This window comes from Mya arenaria, chromosome 15 (assembly GCF_026914265.1).
Source record: "Mya arenaria isolate MELC-2E11 chromosome 15, ASM2691426v1".
Classification (NCBI taxonomy): domain Eukaryota; kingdom Metazoa; phylum Mollusca; class Bivalvia; order Myida; family Myidae; genus Mya; species Mya arenaria.
This window is the reverse complement of record NC_069136.1, coordinates 56,884,149-56,906,359: the sequence shown is the minus strand read 5'-3', so window position 1 is coordinate 56,906,359 and position 22,211 is coordinate 56,884,149. Positions and strand designations below refer to the sequence as shown.

The 22,211-nt window shown below is 32.3% G+C and overlaps 1 protein-coding gene across 2 annotated transcripts; it reads left to right on the top strand.

Moving 5' to 3' along the window:
• Positions 1-4,314: 4,314 nt before the first annotated feature.
• Positions 4,315-10,146, top strand: LOC128219980 (guanylate-binding protein 2-like). Of its 2 annotated transcripts, none has more exons than XM_052928190.1 (8): positions 4,315-4,740; positions 4,817-4,944; positions 6,981-7,090; positions 7,224-7,657; positions 7,766-8,040; positions 8,223-8,447; positions 8,653-8,749; positions 9,837-10,146. In XM_052928190.1, the coding sequence occupies exons 1-8, from the start codon at positions 4,518-4,520 to the stop codon at positions 10,139-10,141; spliced, it is 1,797 nt and encodes a 598-aa protein (XP_052784150.1). In that variant the 5' UTR covers positions 4,315-4,517; the 3' UTR covers positions 10,142-10,146. The 2 variants fall into 2 exon arrangements, with proteins under 2 accessions (XP_052784150.1, XP_052784149.1); XM_052928189.1 differs by having other exon boundaries at positions 8,632-8,749.
• The last annotated feature ends 12,065 nt before the right edge of the window (positions 10,147-22,211 follow it).

The window sequence follows — 22,211 nt, the reverse complement described above, 5'->3', positions numbered from 1 at the left end:
TCAGTTTGCTAAAACGATGGTTTAGACAAGATACAAAAAAGGAGGAAATAAATGGTATGTTTACAAAGCTTCATTGTTTTTCAATAGATGTGCTTATTCAGAGTTGTAAACCATCTGTATATATGATACATATATATATAATAACCAAAATTATTTTGCTTTTCGTTTTCTATTATTCTTAAAATTGTTGTTAAGAGTGTGTGCTATTTCTGCCAGTAGATTCTAAAAGTGCACGCTATTTCGGATAGTTGTTTCTACGAGTGTGCGCGATTTCTGATGGTTGTTCCTAAAAGTGTGCGCTATTTCTGATAGTTGTTTCCAAAAGTGCTTGCTATTTCTGATAGTTGATTCTTAAAGTGCGAGCTATTTTGGATAGGTTTTTCTAACCGTGTTTGCTATTTCTAATAGTTGTTTCTAAAAGTGGACTATTTCTGATATTTGTTCTTAAAGTGTACGCTATTTCTGAAAGTTGTTCATGAACAAGTTTCTAATAGTTGTTTATAAACATGCGCTATTTCTGTTAGCTGTGTCTAAAAGTGCGCGTTGTGCTGGAACTTGTAAAATGTTTTTAGCTAAAGTACTATAAAAAAGGTTTTCGGCAAAAAAAGGCATTTTTAAAAGTGCAACATCTTAAAATATTTATTGAACGTTTTGAATTGAAAATTTTCCTTTGACCGCGATGTTTAACGCTTGTAATAATGTAGACAGTGTAAGAATGGTAAAATGGACTTACTTAAGAGACATGTTAAGCATCTATGTTTTGCCACTTTCGATGAATATGTGAAAATTCATGGTTTAAAAAGTTTTTGCATTAGGTCCGCTGAATTGTATTCCTCCGTCTGCAGATAGAGTTGGGATCTTTAATTATAGAAGTACTTGGGGTTAACCTATTCGTTTATTATTATTTGTTTTATTGATAAGTTTCCTCAAGTTAATGCATACTTTGATAATATTTAACTTTTGCGTTTTATCATTATTAAGGATTGTTGGGATAAGAGTGAGGTTTGTGCACATACACTGGTTTAAACCCCCAATAAATTTACATTTTACTGACCGTTCCAAGGCGGTACCTAACAATTCTTGATAAACATACCCAGTTTTTATATATAGTATGCATGCACTGTGCTGTTTGTGGAGTTTTGTGCTGCTATTCTATGTTTCTTGTTTGTGATTTTATGTTCTATGTCTTTGGCGTTTACCCAGTGCCATAAAACCGGGTGTATGTTTAAACTTTTTGCTACTGATCTTGTTTCTGCAGCTTTTTGCATAAATACTGATGAGTGTAGATTAAGGGGGGTTTCAGCAAGTTTATTCAAGATTTTAACGCAGATGTCTAAGTACGATTTCTTACAAGGCTGTCTAAATACATCCTGATCATACTGTTTTTTTTCTTTATAACAGAATGTCTCATTGGAAAAAGAAACGGTGGTTAAGTGTGGTCAAGAATCCAAAACAGATGGGTAATACAATCATTTTGAGTAAATTTACCTAAATTCAGGTATAAAGTGTAAGTAACATAGAAAGGTGAACAATCTTCTGTATAAAGTCCTGAAAATGAAAGGTACATCATGTATTGTATTTGTCCGATATAAGAGTTTGATCAAGGATTTGACGTTAGAAGTGGATACACTCCTTCCATACGAGCAACAAGCATAATAGTTTGAACAATTTGGCTGATGTTAGTCAAAAACGGTGCACTTTGACACTTTTAGGGAGTGAAGGCTCCCCATCCCCGATTATTTAGTGTATATGTAACAATAGTTATTGTCATTCATTGATAAAAAAAAATATTGGCATTATATATAAATATGTGTTTATTTAGAATGTAGGGAAAAATTAGATAACTTGGCTTGTAGTTTCAAATATTCTATTATCAAAGTATGTCGTTTGTTCCTATAAACCAAATACATATCAAATGGTCGCGCGCACCAGATACAGAAAGAGATAACGTAGATGCACTTGATTGAATTTTGAAACTATTTCAATTGAATGCATTCTATCACTAGTCTATCACGTGTTAACTTTACATGACGTACTCGTTTATCTTTGCACACTCCAAATGACCTGAAATACATTGCTTTTCAATGAGACAGCAAAATGTACATTTTATATAATTTAATATCGGAAGCGTCTTTTACTAATTACATTAACGATTATTCATACATTGTTTTTAATGTATCAAAACGCTTTCATCATTTCATTTAGTAAACACTCACCCGAAATTCTAACGCAGACTGGTATTTATTTTTTTCTATTCTACCGGCAACCACGACTAATTAGAATGTTGGTCATATAACGTTATTTCCTAAGTTTATACTCATGTATGTCATCTCAATTGTAAAGACCGGTAATAGCTGACATGATTAACCATCGAGTCCGTTCAATTGATAAAAACCAATACTAATATGAAAAGCCTTGCGTAAGTATCCCTGATGGGGATCAAAGCCACACACTCTATATCACTAAACCATCATCACACGTTTCATTATTTCTGCGACTTCTAGTTAAATATTTTGAATTGTGACAGACGTGCAGCTATTTGCAAAAAAGACAAAGTAGTGGCTGACAGCTACTGCAATGACTATTCATTGGAATCGCTTCTCTATGATCTGTCGATCTGCCGATTTATTTTTTCACTTAGAAAAATTATTTCGCTTAGTTTACCCATGTACTTTTACTACAACCAAAATAATTCTAACGACCAGAGTGTCTTGAGGGTTGCTAAGCCAATGTCGAGTTTTTACATATTTGCTTGAATTATGGATTTGACGACCCGCCAATTAATGCATACTACTTTATGACACTTATTTGTTTGCAATTACATTCGTCTAAATGGTAAGTACTTTCATGCCATTGGCGTGTGTCTTCTTGAATTAAATAGACTACAATAGTTGTCAATACGAATAACATTTAGTTGCCTTCATTTTTCCCCAGTGCCTACGTCTTAATTATGAGTGTTTACTTTAAATTAATTGTTTTGGAAAATAACACAACAAACATGAAATTCTAGCATTACAAAGTAAACTTATGACGGAAAAACTTCTACAACAGGGTTTCAGATATTATAAATTTAGGAAAACATTTTCAAAATTTGTTAATGGTTATTATAATATTATATCAAAGTACATTAGTAGTCTAAAATCGCTGATTGCTAGTAATAATCATCCCGATTTTGATGGTGATGTTATCAAGAAAATTCGTAAAATTAAAATGTTTCAAGCAAGTAGTTGGGCAGTTTGACTCAATAAATTGCTTGGATTTTATTTAAACCGTGGATATAACGGCGGCAATACTTAATAGTACTTGCATTCTACTTTTTGAAATTGAATTTCTCAAACAAAATATAGTGTTGAATATAGTGTCCTTACATAACTAAACTTTCAGTCCTTTGATTTTATGAATTTTTTGCCGATTCAAGTTATCTTTTTTTTCTTCCAATATTATACATAGGTTATCATTTGGAATAAAAGTTTAGCTAATGATAGTTGTTCCCCGTTTTAATACAATGATGCTTTTTAATATGAAACGCTATGATTAGAGAGTCTTAAATTTTTATTTTCTAAGGCAGACGGTGTGTGATGCCCATAGTTTCAAACAATAACTGCATCGTATCATTGAAAAGTTGTTTTTGCATTAGGTACTCTGAATTGTATTCCTCCGTCTGCAGATATAGTTGGGATCCTTAGTCATTGAAATACTTGGGGGTTTCCTATTAGTTTATTTTTATTTGTTTTATTATAAAGTTTCCTAGAGTTAATGCATACTTTGTTAATATTTACCATTTACGTTTTGACTTTATTCAGGATTGTTTGGATAAGAGTGAGGTTTGTGCACGTATACTGGTTTAAACCCCAAGTAAATTTACATTTTACTGACCGTTCCAAGGCGGTACCTAACAGTCCTGGATAAACCTACCTAGTTTTTTTATATAGTTTATATTCACTGTGTTGTTTTTGGAGTTTTTATGCACTGTGTTGTTTTTGGAGTTTTGTGCTGTTGTTCCATGTTTCCTGTTTTTGAGTGTTTATTATTGTGTTCTATGTTTATAGCTTTTACCCTGTGCCATTAAACTGGGTTGATGTTCAACTTTCTGCCACTGTTTCTGTTGTTTTTCACATAACCTTTTTTACCGAAAATGCATGATCGACTGATTTATATATTTTTAATATATATTGACTGACCCCTCTAAAGGGATATTTTGTACAAATTATTTAGGCACTTAACGAGGTTTATTGTCAAATTTCAATTGGACTTAATTTTGATTTTGTGATGATGTTTCGCTGATAATTCGATTAGTATTGCTAAAGTAAATAATAGTCGATAATATATCACTAGTATTTAGAAGCAAAGTAGGTTTGAGATGTGCATTAGGTAAAGAAAGAACCCGTTGAATGGTTACGCCATGCCGTTTGCTGTATTTACTTATTATCATGATGGTATACATAAACTTGATTCATACTTCATTCTTCTAAATAGCCTGAATTTGCTTTTATCTTCTGCTTACCAAATGAACTTACATGTATACGATTTTTATAACAGATATGTCTACCCACGACCTTGAAGTCTTTAAAAGACCACTTTGCTTAATCAGTGCTGGCTCAAAAAATGAACTAGAGGTAGAGGAAGATACCATCGAGCAGCTTTCCAAAATTGATTTGCCGTGTGTAGTTGTCGCAATTGCCGGGCTTTACAGAACAGGGAAATCATTTTTGATGAATTGCCTAGCGGACCAAAACGGAGGTAAACCATATTGATTTTACAATATTTTAAAACTTTGTAATTAATGATATATTACTCATTTGTATTTAATCAACAGGTTTTGCACTTGGAGACACAATAGAGTCAAAAACAAAAGGTATATGGGTCTGGTGCCGAGTTCACCCTGAGCAGAAAAACACAGTTCTTGTTCTTCTGGACACAGAAGGACTTGGCGACATTGCAAAGGTAATTATTTAGTCGTTTTTGTTTACATTCAGCTTCTCCGCTGTAATCGTTATAGACAGCATAACTCGGCAGATATCGTCTAGAAATTATCTAAGCCAGGGTTGTGTTATAGATCGCAGATTTGGGGTTAAAAAGGTTAGAATCAGATCAAACATATATGTTTGAACAACAACGAATACATGTACAACTCTAGGTCGACCTCTTCATCTTAGTGCTACTTACTTTATCAATTTAATTCAATAACAGTGTAAGCTACAAACTCATTCGAATCATACATAACCTGAACACTGCGACAAACATCGCCAGACGAAATGATTGGTTTACCAAAAAACAATTATTATTATTTACATACGGTTTTAGATCGATTCGGATTGCACACTATGTTAGAAATAAAGGCATACGTATCTTTACTTTGAGTATGTGTTGCTGACTGAAATGGAAAATAAAACGATGCTTGAAATTCTGAACGGTGATAAAGTTAAACAGGATTATTAAATGCAGAAATAAACATACATCCGGAAATCCAATTAAATTAAGAAATTTTTTTTTTTTCGATGATCAAATCATAAACTGTGCATGGAACTTGGAAGATTATTTCATTTCCCAGAAGATAAGGTACCTTGTATGTTTTGTCTGAATCTATTTTGACAGTTTTTGATTGTGAATTACGTGCATTTTTCCAATGTCCTAAATTCAATTTTATTCGTAGACAGTTTATTATTAATTGATATCCATCTGGTAATAATTCTGATGACAAACCCTCTAATTTCGCCTGAAAATAATAATAAAATATTGAAATTATCAAAATACGTTTACCATCTGTTGAGCATGATAAATCTGTAAGTCTTATGTAGCAACTGTAGTTTTGTAGATTTCTGGTCTGTGGCATATTTTGAACTTGAATAAACTAGAATTAATTACATTGAACTGCTATTTTTACCCCTTTTTACTGTCAGAACTTTTACTACAAATGAGGAATTGTCTATGTCTAGGGGATGTGTCGAAGACCTTGGGTTACAAACGTACAATGGCACACTAACAAATAGAATAACATGTTGACATGTTTTTAAGTCAAAGACATTTTACAAGATCATATAGCTATGCTTTTTTTTATAAATGCAATCACTTTTTGTGAGACCCCTTAGCTTCCGCTTCCAGTTTTCATTCAGAGTTGTTAAAATCTAAAACATTTACTTGGGACCAAACGTAATACACTACATCGAATTTTGAAAACAAAATTGTTTGAAAGATTGCAAATAAAAGAAGTATATAAAATTACGGAAATACTACATTGGTTCCTCATGGCTGCATCTATATTTAATAACGATTTTTGAGACCGATTTAAGCATGAATTTTGACAAGGTATTTTATTTCTTTCATGATATTATGTAGTAAGAATAGGTGACAAGATGAAAACAAAATATATGCTATATTGACAATTCAAAGGTTGAAAGCAAGACTGTTACGACAGAGAGACACGATTCATCACGTTCATTCTTTGAATAATAACAGCGATTTCGTCATTTAAATTTCACATTTAATTTGTCAGTATTTATCATGTTAACATTTATATGCAAATAATCAGCATTTATACAGAACTGTCATTATAACGTATAAAGTAGCCTTTCTTACGAACTTATGACACTGGGTATGTTACCATATCGTACAAATAAATAAAACTGTGGCTACCTAGCAAAAGTCGTAGTAGCTGATACCTAATGATAAACATGTTGGACAATCTCGTGTTTTGCATGTTGATGTCAATAGAAAAGAAATATCGAAGGAGTCACTTATTACTGTCGAAGACACTCGTACATACTCATAAAGTATCATAGGCCTATATATTGACAGCCATTCTGTCCAGATATTTCTCTTTTAATTCTCGACCTTTGTTGGTGAGTAATAGCGTGTTTAAACGCTTTGTATGATGTCATAAGTCTAAAATAAGGTCGTGACGATGCAACATATGTATAACTACATATATTCCCATTCTCGTGTAATGAAACAAAACACTCTTTATATTTATATTCAAACAGGGAGATCCAACTCATGACAACAAACTTTTTACGCTAGCGACCCTGTTGAGCAGCACACTTGTTTATAACATGAAAGGGGTTTTTGACCAGGATGCTGTAAATAAGCTCACGTAATATCGTTTATCAAACCCATTCTTAGACTTTTCCTGCAATTGATACCCGGAAGTATATTCAATAGTTTACATATTAAATTCAATCAATTTTGAGGAATTATTAATTCATACATGTACATGTATTCTTCAGTTTTGTGACAGAACTATCGAAAAATATAACACTTGGAACGAGGGTTGTGGATGAAATGGCAGCTCTTCAATGCATTTTGCCAGGTTTCGTCTTAGTCGTTAGAGACTTTACTCTGAAATTGGTCAAAGACGGCAGAACAATTACGGCGGATGAATATTTAGAAGAATCCCTTCAAGATGTTGACTACGAGGAAAAGTCCAAGAATGAGAAGTGCAATCGTGCAAGAGCGTCTATTCGAAATTACTTCCCAAATTCAAGACGCAAATGTTTTTTGTTGCCTCCTCCTGGGGACCTGGAAACCATTGAAAACCTTGAGATGTTGAAATTCGAAGATTTATCGAGTAGGTTCCAGGAGCAAACAACATATTTCGTGTCCTATATCTACGCACAACCTCCAAAACAGCTGGTTGTCAGCAAACCTGTCAATGGTTCTAGTAAGTTTCCATTTTATTTAAAACCTCAGCTATACCTAATCTTTAGAATATTTTTATTGGGAAACCCATTAATGAAGTTATGACAGTAATTAAATCTATTCTTTGTAGTGTTTGTGGAATTAACAAGAACATACGTTGAAGCTATCATCAGGGGTGGAGTACCAGATGTTGAGGACGCATTTGCGGCTGTGGCGAAGTCCGAAAATGAGAAAGTTAAAAAGGAAACACTTGACATGTTTGAAGTTTTAATGTCGAAATACAATATTCCGGCTCCAATAAAGCAGCTTGAGTCGCAGTATCGAGAGGCGGAAATGGCGTCATTGGCGCACTTTAGGAAACACGCTGCGTTTGATGACGGCAACATTGTGGAAAAAGAAGTTAAGGTTTGTGATCTTTTTCGCAATTACAATTGCTTTGTTTTTCATTATTCTTACTGGTAAGCCATACACCGTTTATGGTCATTTTAACTTTGTAAAAAATTTCATGTACCTTTCAAGTATCAATTGTTAGTTTATGGTGTTGTCAACTGAAGACAGTTAGAAGGTGTAAACATTTTATGTTGCAGACGAATATGGATATTTTCTGGGCTTCGATAAAAGACAAAAACTTGCATTTAATACGTGGAAAATGCAAAACTGCACTCGAAACATCAACCTGGGCAGTAAATTTTAAAACGCAGTTAGAAAGAAGAGAGTTTGAAGTAGTGGGTGGTTACTCGAAGTTTAGACAGAGGTTGCAGCTTGTGGAAATAGAATTTAAACGTACATTTGCTGGATACGATAAACATGAGGTAAAATGTATGACTGTTTAAATGGTCGTGTTTATTTTGTTACATTTTGTTGAAAGTAATTCCAAATATAACTAATTCCCGTGTTTAGACTTTGTTTTAGGAAGTCAATTATAATATATTACAACAAGTCATACAACTTATTTCATATCTTTGCGAAATAATAGGATGTACATGTGTAGACCAGATATTATTTAATGTGTTGAAGTACATGGTCGCCTGGAGTGAGTTCTTACAGAGCATCAAATCAAAAGAAGCGTTTATCAAGGACAAAGACGAATCTTTGAGTGAGGAGGTAAGACAAAGTAAGTGTTCATTTTATGTCTTATGATAAATAAACATATTTATTACACATTATAATAAAACAGTATGTGGTTTAATATTATAATTATGATATATTGGAATGTATTTTAACGAAAGCAGAGATAATAATGTAATTGATGGCTTGAGGAATAATATCGATGTTGAATCATCATTGACGCTATTTTCCTTTATGGCTTAACCAGGATCTATTTCAGATTGTATACATATATCATTAGCGTTTGAAATAATAATTAACGAAAGAAAATGATGTATAATAGAATTCAAATATAATATAGAACAACTATGCTATTGATTGTAAACACTCTTCACAATGAGAAGCAACTACAACAATTGTTATTTTCTGAGCATCTCTTCTGTGTGTCTTTGTGTGTAACATCTAACAGCGGTTCATTTTTTGCAGACATTGAATTTAAATGTCCGACACTACTTTCAGAAATGAACACTGGTCGAAGCAATAAATATACCGTTACGCTATTGCGTTGTATGGATCAGTGCATAAAAAAGAGTAAAAGTGAAAAATATATGTTTTTGCTTGTTACATGGAACTGCTCTAAGATATTTTGACGAGATGTGAAAATGAAACAAAGTGTATTGCTGTTATAGTTTTAGTTTGAGTTAAAACATTTCATTAATGTTCCAAACAAAACAAACTAACTTACAAAAGCAAACATTTTATTTTCGAGATAAAATTATTTGCAGGATCTATAAATGCGCACATCGGGTTTGATTTTATGCCACACTTGTTCAGGAAAAATTGCGTCCATATAATGTCGTTAAAATGTTTCAATTCATGCTAAAATGTGCATACCGAAACCAAGTTCAAACCATGTTGTATGAAGAACACGACAGTTCACGAGAATGTATGAACACAGTTGGATCTTGAAATTTTAAAACAACTAAACAAAAGAAAAACAGTTGTATGATTTGTTGTTATTGCATGTCAATAAATACATGTTTTCATATGTTAGATCACAAACAGTTCTTTTTCTAGCTGATATGTTGCTAAGCTGACATATAACTAAGTTATCTATTCTTACGTGGTATATTTGTTTATCTCTGCACTTACAGAGGAGAAACAAATACAGGATGAAATATATCAAGCGAGGGTTAATAAGATGAAAGAGGATGCCGCAAACGCCCGACGCGCACATGAGGCGACATTAAGGCAACAACAAGAAAAGCTGAACAAAAAACGAGAAGAAGAAAATGCAGCTCGTGAAGCCAGGTTAAGGAAAGATATGACAGACCGTAATAATGATCTCAATAATATGGCCAAGGAGCAGCAAATGCAGATAGAAGCGCTCATAAATAGACCACCTGTTGTACATGAAGTTGTACACTACAAACGTTCGCGTGATTGTGTCGTACAATAAGATATTGAAGGACTCAAGTACAGACTTGTGATCAACATTCATAAGAAATTGTCATGATTATAATGAAGACGATCATTTTTTTGAATTCTTACCACTTGATCGCATTTCATTTTTTACTCATTTTTGAGGGATGTTAAGCTTTCTTTACATCATGGTAAAGCAATTGGTAAGTAACGCTAAATATATGTTCTTGTTTTTGTAATTTCTTTAAAAACAAATGTTCAATCAACTGAATAGGGCCGTTATTCTTATTCGAAAGAAATGATAAGACTGCAAAAGAAAATGCTGTATATGACTCCTATCTTATGTTGAACAATAATAGATATGTCGTTAATACACAGTCTGTACGATAGGACATGTGGAACGTTTCAATTAGCCAAAGTTTTGGGATTTTCGGAATGTATTTTCAATTGTTAACTGACGATTCTTTTAAATTGATCAAGTTTAATAAAGAGGATATACAAAGGTAATACTCAGATAATGTGAATATGTGCTCGGTTGATAAAGGTATTTTTTTAAAAATCAATCTTCATTAATTCGCAGTGGTTCTTTAAGGTAAAATAAACGCTAACGCTGTCAGTTTTGATAATGATCTTTGCACTGGAGTTTTATAAATGCCATTAAAGATCTCACAAAGATATTTGCTAATCTATTACGTAACTGTTAGCGCTATGAAACGTATGTACTATGTATATCAATAAAAAGTTTGTTAAATGCCTTGGGTATAGAGTGATTGTCAACACAGATGTATAATTTAAGTTAATAACAATTTTAATGAAGCAAATTTTTCTGATATAATGCACTTTGTATCATGAGTATATTATAAATCATATGACCATTTAAAATAATTTAAAAATTGAATTCGAATTAAAACCAGCTCTAAGTGTTACCAATGCGCTTAGTATACATACTAATACTGATGTACCATATCAGCCGTCCTTTGCATGAATATATAAACTGGAATGACTTCATTTTACATACGTATTGCTACTTAAAATTAGCTTTTATTTATATAATCGGAATTCAATGGTTTGATTTTAGAAGTGCTTTGATTTAATACATGTTTATTATCTATAATTTATTTTACTTTCTTTTCAATACACAGTTTGCTGTTATCATTTAATCGGAATTTAATCATATTGGATTACTGTTCTTAACAAAAATATAGTCGGCAATTGATGATTTGATATTAGCTGGGCTTTGATTTAATTCTTGTTTAGAATTCATTGTTATTTTTTACTTACGTATAACTACATGAAGTTTGCTGTTGTTTATATAATCAGAATTTGTTATTTGAAGTGCTTTGAATGAATACATGTTTATAATATATATCATTTCTGTTTAGATTTAACTAGTATTACCTTTTAAAGAAATTCAACAAAGATATACATGAGTCTGCATTTGTTATCAAACGTATCTAATTAGCAATTAAAAGCACTGACTTATGATTTTATTGGTCAACCTACATTCTTTTAAACTGCCCATCAGCATTTCATATTGTTTAATCGGTTAAACGAAATTTTAAAAGATGTAACAGAACAATTACAACTTTTTTAATGATATTTAACATGATGTTTTTGTCAAAGAAGGGGATTTAAGAACTACTTGGACTGAATAATTAAAAATCCATTTAACAAAGAAGTTTTTGTTAAATTTACATTTTAACAAACAGAAATACAATTTCCTACCACTTCTTTGATTCGCTGAAGCAGTACAGCAAATGTTAGGGGTTTTATGTTATTGTTTGTGATTGTGTATGTTTTATTCTAGTTGTTTTGTTCGATTATGGCGCTTAATGATAGGTTAAAGGGATGATAAAGTTATAAATATATTCGGAGTAATTATTACATTTAATCAAATAAAGGTTTGTACCATAAATAAGTGTATGTTTTTCGTTAATATATTAAAGGTTAAAGCCACCACTGACAGTATTAGAAATAATTATACGCAGGTAATTTTTAAGAATGTTATCTTGTTACAAATATACTTATGAAATTTACAAGTAACAGAAATGTGAGAAGTTTAGTACCATAACCCCATGTCCCCGGAAACTATACACATAAATACATGTAATAGTCATCCCCATGACCATTATTTGGTTTTTAAATGAATAAAATATATTTATGGTTTTGAATAATCTTTGAATAATGTAGGCTTAAGGGCTTAAATACAGATAAAACTACACGGTTCGTGTAGTCTGATCAGAATGGATCACTGCATCCATCAGGACGCTAAGTGAAATTAAAGAAGTTAGGGTGTAACAAAACCGAGACTACCAGTACATGTTTGAAGAAATGCGATTTGACGATAATGACGAACATACTGTTATTGTGCATGGTAAGCCATTTCTCAATCTAAATCTCAACTCATTTAAAGCTTGAACGTATTCAAAAGGGACTGAACACGTTTTACCTGTTTTCTCTAATTAGAAGCGCACTTCTTAAAGAATATTATCAAACTAATATAAGCATGTTCATTAAATACTTTGTTCAATTTTCCAAATCAAAATTATTCTACAGCAAAAAATGCAGTTGCTTACAATCAAAAGGAACACTACTACGTTAAACACTTCAGAACATATATACCGCAAACCATAGGTTATTTTCAACATGAAACATACAAATAAATTAGTAAAAACGAACAGGTAAATCAGTTAAACCAAGATAATCGCAATCCCATTTTGAATCGAAAAGACGGTTCCTAGATGTACCGTCTTAGCATCAGCTTCGAACAGTGAGTTTGTAACATCGAACAACTTCGTACTTCATCGCCCTGTTTTCCCACGCAAAATTTAAACTGAATATTAATTGGTCGGTTGAAGTGAAACCAATTAAAACTGTACATGAATGGATTCTTTCCCGCCTCTTCTAATGTTACTGGTGATACGTCAGTATACGCGAATTTACTGATGGCTGCAGTCAGTTTCTTTTAAGTGGGAAGTCAAACGGCTAGCAAAAGATATTTCATTGGATTTGAAATTTATTTAAAAAAGGTATATAACTACGCGCAGACGTTTGCACATTCAGTCGAAACTTGTATTTATCACTTAGAGTACGTAGCCTTGATACCAATTCAAGGACAATTTAATTCAATTGAAACTTAATCGCATAATAGTGTTGTTGGTAGCAAAAATCATGATACTTGTAAATCTTCGAGTCAGTTTTGCACATTCAAGTGTACATTGGATTAACTTCGCCATTACGTTATATCAATTTCCGTTGTGGACAAATAATATGACCCCCTTTTATCTGATTTAAGTATAGGTCAGCAGCATCCAATATGCAGTATGCAAAAGGTTACGTCTTTGATTTTGCTAAAGAAAGCCAAACAATTTATCAATTGGCAAATAGTTTTCCAATGAAAGGTATTAACAAATCAAATAATTTTAGAATGACCAAAATATGGTATGTGGTCAACTGTTGACTGACTCCGAGTGTTTTGGCTGTGACTGAAATTTCTTCAAATATTTTACATATACTAGTCGCTTTTATTTTTAATTATGTTTTTCTTTATTTGTTTCCAGTTTTAGTACAATGATGCTTTTTATTATGAAATTCTATGATCACACAGTTTTAAACCTTTTTAGGCAGACTGTGTGTGAAGCTTTTGGTTTCTAACGATGACTGCATCGTGTCTTTGAAAAGTATTTGCATTAGGTGCTCTGAATTGTTTCCCTCCGTCTGCAGATAGAGTTGGGATCTCTAATCATTGAAGTACTTGGGGTTTACCTTTTCGTATTTTATTATTATTTGTTTTATTGATAAGTTTCCTTAAGTTAATGCATACTTTGATAAGATTTATCTTTTGCGTTTTATCTTTATTACGAATTTTTGGGATAAGAGTGAGGTTTGTGCACATAAACTGGTTTGTACACATACTGTCGAAAATAAAAAAATATGCAAAACATTCATCAAAATATAGCTAAAATAGGTACAAGAAAGGTGCACTTTGACTAAAAAACACAGTTTCAAGTCACGCAATTTTCTGTTTTCACTTTGTAAACAACTAATCGCTCAGCTTATACATTCAATAACCTTTTTGTTAATGCCTCTAGAAACATAGGTTAAAAAAACAGAGAAAAACTCACACGTATGGCCTACGGGTAGGCGTATTTATATTGCGAGAAAAGTGATAAAACTTACTTACCAGGTGACAAATATCTTCCAAAAGCACCAACATCTCTTCGAACACCGCCACTCTATTCCACATCACACATTTCCCTCACTTAAAATTCGGCAAACACAAAACACGTTGGACCCCCTGGTTATTTGATGATTCCGGTCCCTGAACAGTCATGTCATAAATATGGAATTGTTGGTTCTCAAACAGTTTTTAATGGGTTTTTTTCTCATTAATATTCATTCTTTCTTAGTTACCAATAGGTATATGTTTTTATGAGTTTTTAACCAATGAATGTCTTTTTTTAGCTTTTGGTAAATCTTGGACAAATAATGATTCTCATGAACATTCTGAATTTGGTTTCTTTAATATTATAAATTTTCATTTCGAGGGAAAAATCATATTGAAGGTATTTGCTTCTTTCATTCTTATTATCCGCCGCCTTGAAAAGGCGAGGGGATATAGTAATGGTAGGCGCGATTCCGTGTGTGTGTGTATGTGTGTGTGTGTGTGTGTCCGTCCGTCCGGCCCACATTCATTTCTTTGCATCTCCTCTTACATTTCTCATGCGATTTCTACCAAACTTTTACAGATTGATGATCATAAAGTGAAGAAGCGCATATTGTCGGGCTTTCCCGATTCGACTATTTTTGAAAGAGTTATAGCCCTTTGCTTATTTTACATTTAAAATTGGTTTCTTCGAAACTCCCCTTACGTTTATGACTATAAAGTGATGCAGCGCATATTGTTAGGCTTTTGCAATTTGACCTTTTTTGAAAGAGTTATTGCCCTTTCTTAATTTTACGCATTTCTTATGTTCCTGAGAAACTACCCTTACCATTGATTGGCTTTCGTTACAAAAAATGCACCATGAGGCGGGGGATATAGCTGTCTGTGACCGCTCTTGTTCTAATTGTATTGCAATTGTGATTCAAATAGTTGTTATTTGAGATTTAATATTGCTGGAATTAGACATGGTATTTGAAAAATGTCTAAATATTTATTAACGTGCATGTTTCAACATGTTTCTGCATGTGTGTGTGTGTGTGCGTGTGTGCGTGCGTGCGTGCGTGTGTGTGTGTTTTATACAAAATAAGAAATATATGTATATTTCATGTATTGTGTTCCATATTATTAATAACCTACATGGAATTAATGGAACTCTCTGTATTTATGTATTTTGTCTTATGTTCTGTTGTTTGTATTTATACAATTTGCTTTATTAACAATTTCATCATTTTATTATTATTATGGCTTAAAATTTGCTCAGCTCATACAATTATATCTTAACATTCAAAAATTAAATACAATTGAAAAATAAACAGCTGAGAGAATACACGCCTTCATCTATTTGATTTAATATTGATAAGAATCAAAACATGAATATTGCTTAAATGTTTTCTATGCATTTATGTTTGTATTTCCAACTTAATAAATACATCCATATCCGAATATGTACGAACAACTAACTGAACTAGTTTAAAAAGGAAAATATACTTAACTTAAATTTAATCTGTGCAAAATGATAAAATATTATATATTTTATATATTGCACATAATCCAAAAAACACCGTTTTTAAACATAATTTAACAAATGTGAGTAAAGTGTGTTTAAACAATTTTAATTGTCAAATGCTAATAAAACACAGCTCACAACTCATAAAGCATTTTAAATTAACAGAGAAGCGAATGGTAAAAGGCTACGAATTTTACAATAGTCCAGTACAAAAAAGTGATTAATGTCAAGACGGCTCATTTTATGTTTACTATAAAAGAAAATCGTGCTTCGATAAAAAAGCAATTTATTTGTCTTCATTATAGAACTTATTGAAAGTGTTAAATATATGTGTGCATTTAAGGGCCCGTAAAGCTCCACGAACGAATCCCTTCCCTGCCTATTTGTGCAAGAGGTTGCTACAGTCAAAAATCGGAAGACAAAGTATTTGGCCCTGCCTTAACTCGAGCTTGTGCATGCACTGACACATTATAAGTTTACTAGAACAAACTATTGAGTGCCCATGTAGATATAAATTGCATTTTGGTAAAACCTAAATTAACCTGTACTGTTATACATTCTGAAATCAATTAAGGTTGTTAACAAAGGTCACTATGATCAGGCTCTATTTGAATTATACTATTTGTTCGTAAAATATCAACAACATACTGGGCAGAGTAATCAGAACATAACAGCACCAACGTTCACTAGCACTTATACATATTAAGTACATCGTCTAAACACATAAAAATATCTCATATTTGTCAAGTGTTCGTTCATGGTAAGTGCTCAAAAGCATACATTTTGTATCACATTAACACGGTATAGAGCATTATTAACAAAAACCTATATTAAGAATCGCATTTTGATTACACTTCGGTTCTTTTACATAATTGCAATGCCTGTTCAGTTTAAATGTAATGTTAACAACGTTTAATAGTTTGTAGCATTTAAACATGGTCATAAAAGTGCATGGTAGCTGAACTGGAATTATCGATTGCAACCGTTTCTGACGGAATTTCGTTAAACTGATTAATTTTGTGGATGTTTGGGGAAGGCCTCATACGCTCAGTGCATAAAACACCATGTGTTCAACATCGCCTTTGGTATCCGGCTGTTGTGTGAGCTGTTCCAAAGTAGCAGTCGTTGTGAAGTTTTAGACGTTATGAAATCGTTTTTATCAATTATTTACTTATAAGGAAAAAACTAAACCATCGGCAAAAATATCAAAGCGCTGAACGTGTTAATCGAAACCAGCTCGTAGTTTATACGAGCCATGACTTATATAATAGAAAATTGAGAAACACCAATTGTAACAGGTGTGTTTAAATAATGCAAATTTACAATGAAATATGCGTACCATATCACGTGGAATTAATTTCACGGTTATCACCAAGCCTACAAGTAAAGCTTTAACGTAAGATTTTGAAATTTACTGTTAAACACAACTGACGCTTCATTTACAATGTTACATACAAGTTCTGTTTCGAAACTTGTCTTCTTTATCACAGATTAAGTCATTTCGCACTTTTTTATTCTGGATCGATGAAAATTCCTTCTAGTGAGTATGCATCATTTGAAAAAGTATTTGCCAGGGGGAAGCTTATCGTTCTTAAAACACCAGAAATGTCACGTTTTGCCCGTCTACAAATACATTATGACTTGAACGAATATACAGGCAAAAATAACAAGTATATATATATAAATGTAAACAAATATCACATTAATAGAATACAGCACGGAATATAACATAGCTTAACATACTTAATTCTAAAAAATGATAATGCTAAACACATAGCAAAATATCAACTATCGAATAGAAATCAGATTACAGAAAATATAAAATCTAACAACAACTTTAACAATGATGTAAGATATAACACGAACAATAAATAGGATTTTGTTTTTCAGTTCAGTTCAATGAAAACATCTTTTATTATAATCTATAGCATCGTTTCGATGTTCCCTTGTTTTCAACATTGCCAGTGAATAGGATTGATAAAGTTACATTTATATATAGATAGATCTTTTATTTCCTCCATATGTGAAGAGTATAACATATGTACAAAAAAACAATTTCGCCGATGCATATAAAACAAATACATGAATACACATATATACACAAAAATGGAAAATCAGATTTATATTTATATGGTACAAATGCAATGAAGGACATAATATAACCATATACGAGTGTTTATATTATATACATGCACATAATAAATATGAATTATACCCGTAAGTAAAGAGAAATACTTTTTGTATCAAAAAAAGACAAAAAAAGGATTTTATTATTTTAAAATGCAAATCTTAGAAAGCTAGATGAAAGAGAAATTCTAGATTTCAGTTTGCATCAATGTTACAACAACTTAAGTTATTAAAATATTATCTATAGCAGATTGCAAAGTAAGAATGCTAGACGAAAGAGAAATTTTAGATTCCAATTTCCTTCCACGAACCCAATGTTTAAATATGATATCACTTTAAGGGAACATTATATGAATATTTTAGTGTATAAACAGTGCACATCGATTGGAAATATAGGTCATATTATAAAAAAACTAAATCATACAAATATATGAATAAACAATCATGGCAAAAGATCACTAATGCAGACAACCCACAATTTATGCGCAAATATGTAGCTATTGGCATTTTAGACATTCTAATGCTAACATATTTTACATAGTGCACGAGACAGAAAGAGACAACTAGACGGAGTCGTGCATAGTTCACCTGCAACAACACAAATTATTATAATGCATTGTTCAAGGGGATTACATTTCAGAAATGTCTTGTATTTTATGAATCCATATTTTTTATACAAATACTGCTATATTTTATTTTGAAGATCGCTTAATTGTGGACAATAGCACAGGCGATGAACAACAAAGTTGTCATTAATGCAGTGACACTTTGAGCACTGATGTTGAAAAGTTCGCAATGATAATTTTCCCACTGTATGAAGTACTCTTTTAGATAATTCAGCAATATTTTGTCGTTTACTCTCGCAATTGTCCATAGCAATAAAGGTTGTGTTTCATTCAACACGTATGGGAGTAACTGTTGTAACTGCTGTTGGCTAAAGAGTCTCGTCGCACGTTCACGTTTCTCACACAAATTCACACACGAGTGCAATTTTCTTTTCCAGACGTGCTAAGTAGGAAATGTTCCTTGTCTGATATATATGCCCAGATATTCAAGCAATCTATACGTTTGCAAGAGTCTGTATTACTCGGGGATATAACCCTTACACTGGTGTTCGTAGTTCATATATCTTATGAGTCTATTATTAAACACTGTCTTTGGTAAATATGTGTTCGGGTGGCGAGAAAGCTGGCCGAAGTTTCTAATAATCGATTCACGTTGAAATGAAATGGAACATAATGCAAAATCCGTACTTATCCATAAACCAAACGATTGAATAAATTTAATGCAAAACATGTGCGTTCGTTCTAGTTTAAAGATGTCTGTTTTACATAGGTTTGTCCATAGCTCACAGCCATACAAACTTTTGGGTAACACTATGCTGTTATATATATTTTTCAATGTAAGTGGATTTACAGATGTCTGATTAAACCAACAATTACATATTGACAATAAGGTGCCTCTCAATTTAACAAAGGCATCCGATACAAGCTTAGTAGTGGTAGGAAAACTGTCACACTTGACACCAATGTGAGTGTAGCAATCAGTCCCTTAAATCAGCGTTTGACCAAGTTTAAACGTTTTATTACGTTGTATGCATCCACGCTCATTTTAAACAATCACAGCAAATTTGAAGCATTGTATTGGTACCTCCATTTCTTACAAATTTCCAACATTGTGTAAAGTCCATTTACGGATAATGATGCGAGAACCATATCATCAGCAACAGTAGGATACCCAATTTTAACATTATAGAAGCAAATGCCAAGTCCACTGGATTCAAGCTCATAAATTAATCCATTTATAAAGAGGACAAACAAAATCGGTGAGGTTTTTCCTCCCTGTCGAGTTCCTTGGCGTAAGTCGAACCAGGACGACGTCATTCCTTTATATTTCACCCAACTTCTCATGTTCTTGTACGCGAGGATACTTGTTTGGTCTTTTGTACATTCATTAATCATTTTATACAAAAGACCATCGTGCCATACCGAATCAAAGGCCTTTCTACAGTCCATATAACACACATATGTTTTTGAGTTTATTTCATGAGCATGAAAAACTATTTCGCATAGTATAAAGACGTCATTACACACATTACACATTGCTGCTTACTTATCACTGACATTATATCCGCTTTGGAGCGCTTCGAATCAATCATCTCAAAGAGTTTGAAAATAACCGAAGAAAGAGTTATTGCCCTGTAATTGTCAGAAGTATCCTTCAGTTTGTTGCCACCTTTGTATAAGGTAATAATAACTCCCATTTTCAAAGGTTCTGGAACATAAGCAAAACCTAACATTGAAGTGAATATGTTAGCAATAATTGGAAAAAGTGTAGTCTTAGCGTATATCATGTGTTCATAGTACAAATCATCAGAGCTCGAAGCTTTTCCCTTTGGACACTTGAGTATTGCTGTTTCGACATCTTGAGGAAGAACGGTAACTGTTGGATCTGCTTTCATTTCGCGTAAGGAGTTGTCTAGCATGGACGACAAGGTTCGTTTCCACTGGTTGTCAAATTCGACATTTTCAGATTGCGAATACAAGTTTTTAAAATACAATCCCCACTGCGTGGTTATATGTTCACGGTCTCTAACAACAGACCCATAAATGTTCATTCCCGATCCTAATTTGTAAGTAGTTTTACGTTTCCTATTATCAATGTTCCAGAAACGATTGCTGTCAAATTTAATTCCTAGTATTGTTTCCTGAGATATGTATTAACACATATTATATGCAACTAGCGGAAATTTCGTTTTGCCGCTTTATACTGTTTATAAACAAAGTGTTCACTGGAGCGCGGACTTCCCTCGTAGCACCACACGCGCCGCCGTTCCACCATGTCCGCGTGCGCTGCTGTTAACTCGGTATTCCAATATGGTTTCAAATGTTCTATATATTTCTTCTTTGGGAACGCTTAAACGAGTAGTCTTTTAACTTGCTAGTTAATATATAGTTAATATATAGCATATGCGTTATCAATATCAGAAATACTCATATTGCATTGTTCAAAATATGACAGATCAAAATGACTTATTATAAAATCATTAAATCTTACTATGTGATGTTCCACAATTTTTTTGCCAATTCAGCGTATTACCCATTTCATCATTTTCGCAGTTATCATAACCAATGTTCAATGGTTCATGCAAAATTGCAAATACTGGCCTATGTCTGGAAACATTAAGACAATGATCATCAATAATTTTCGGGTTTCTGTTTTTTTATTGCCCAAATGTTCATTCATACAAACATTTATAAATGACATAATTATATATGCATACCATTTAATACAAACCGTTATACTAAATAATATCAATGTGAACAAATAAATATTGATCTAACTCTTTGTTTGAAAATTCCTATTAGCGTTTGGGACTTGTTTTCAAATAAAAAAGGTAGACAAAAAAAATAAAAAAAATGGGAGAGGTGGTGTGTATTTGATGTTTCGGAATAGTGTTCCTAATATAAATGTTAAATTTAAAAATGAAAAAAAACACCTACTAACTTTAAAAAACCTACTTGCTTTAAAAGAATGGATCTTATAAAGTACAGTTCTTTGGTGGATATTTCATTCAAATGCGCTTTTACAATACTACTATATAATGGAGCTGTTTTACTAAGATAATAAGTGTTCTAATTGTTGCCATCGTCTATTATAGGTGTTGATTTTATTCTTCATTGTTGCTATTGTTTTCTCTATTTTTAGTCGTTTATTGAGATATTGGACAAACATGGCACATGTTGGTATTTTTCCTTCACATTTTGATTTAAAAATGAAATATTTTCCTAGAAGTATCATAAAATTTACTTGATAACCAAATTTTTCATTGTTTGGCATTAAATCACAAAAGCTAATGGTTTTATATGATAGTTCTCTAAAGCTCACTTCATTGAAAGAGTTTGTTATGAATGTTCTAAATTCACCCCAAAACGTCTGCGAAATATGACATTCCCAAAACATATGGATGTTTGAGTCGATGTTCATTACACAAAAATCACATAACCTTGATGCAACAATATTGTACATGTACAGCTTATCATTGTTTGGAAGGATATTCATTATGTATTTATATTGGAATTCCCGAAGTTTCGTATCTATTGTTAGTTTGAGCGCCTGTGTGTACACATTTTTCCATTGTATAGAGTTAAGATCAAATTGAGATTCCCAGTTTTCTTCTCGAGTTCTATTTTCAGGTTTAAGTTGTATAATAAGATTCTTGTAGACTAGTTTACTAATTTTTGTATTTTCCTCCATTTTATCTACAAAGTAAGTTGGTGTGTCATATGATATGCCTTCATTTTTCAA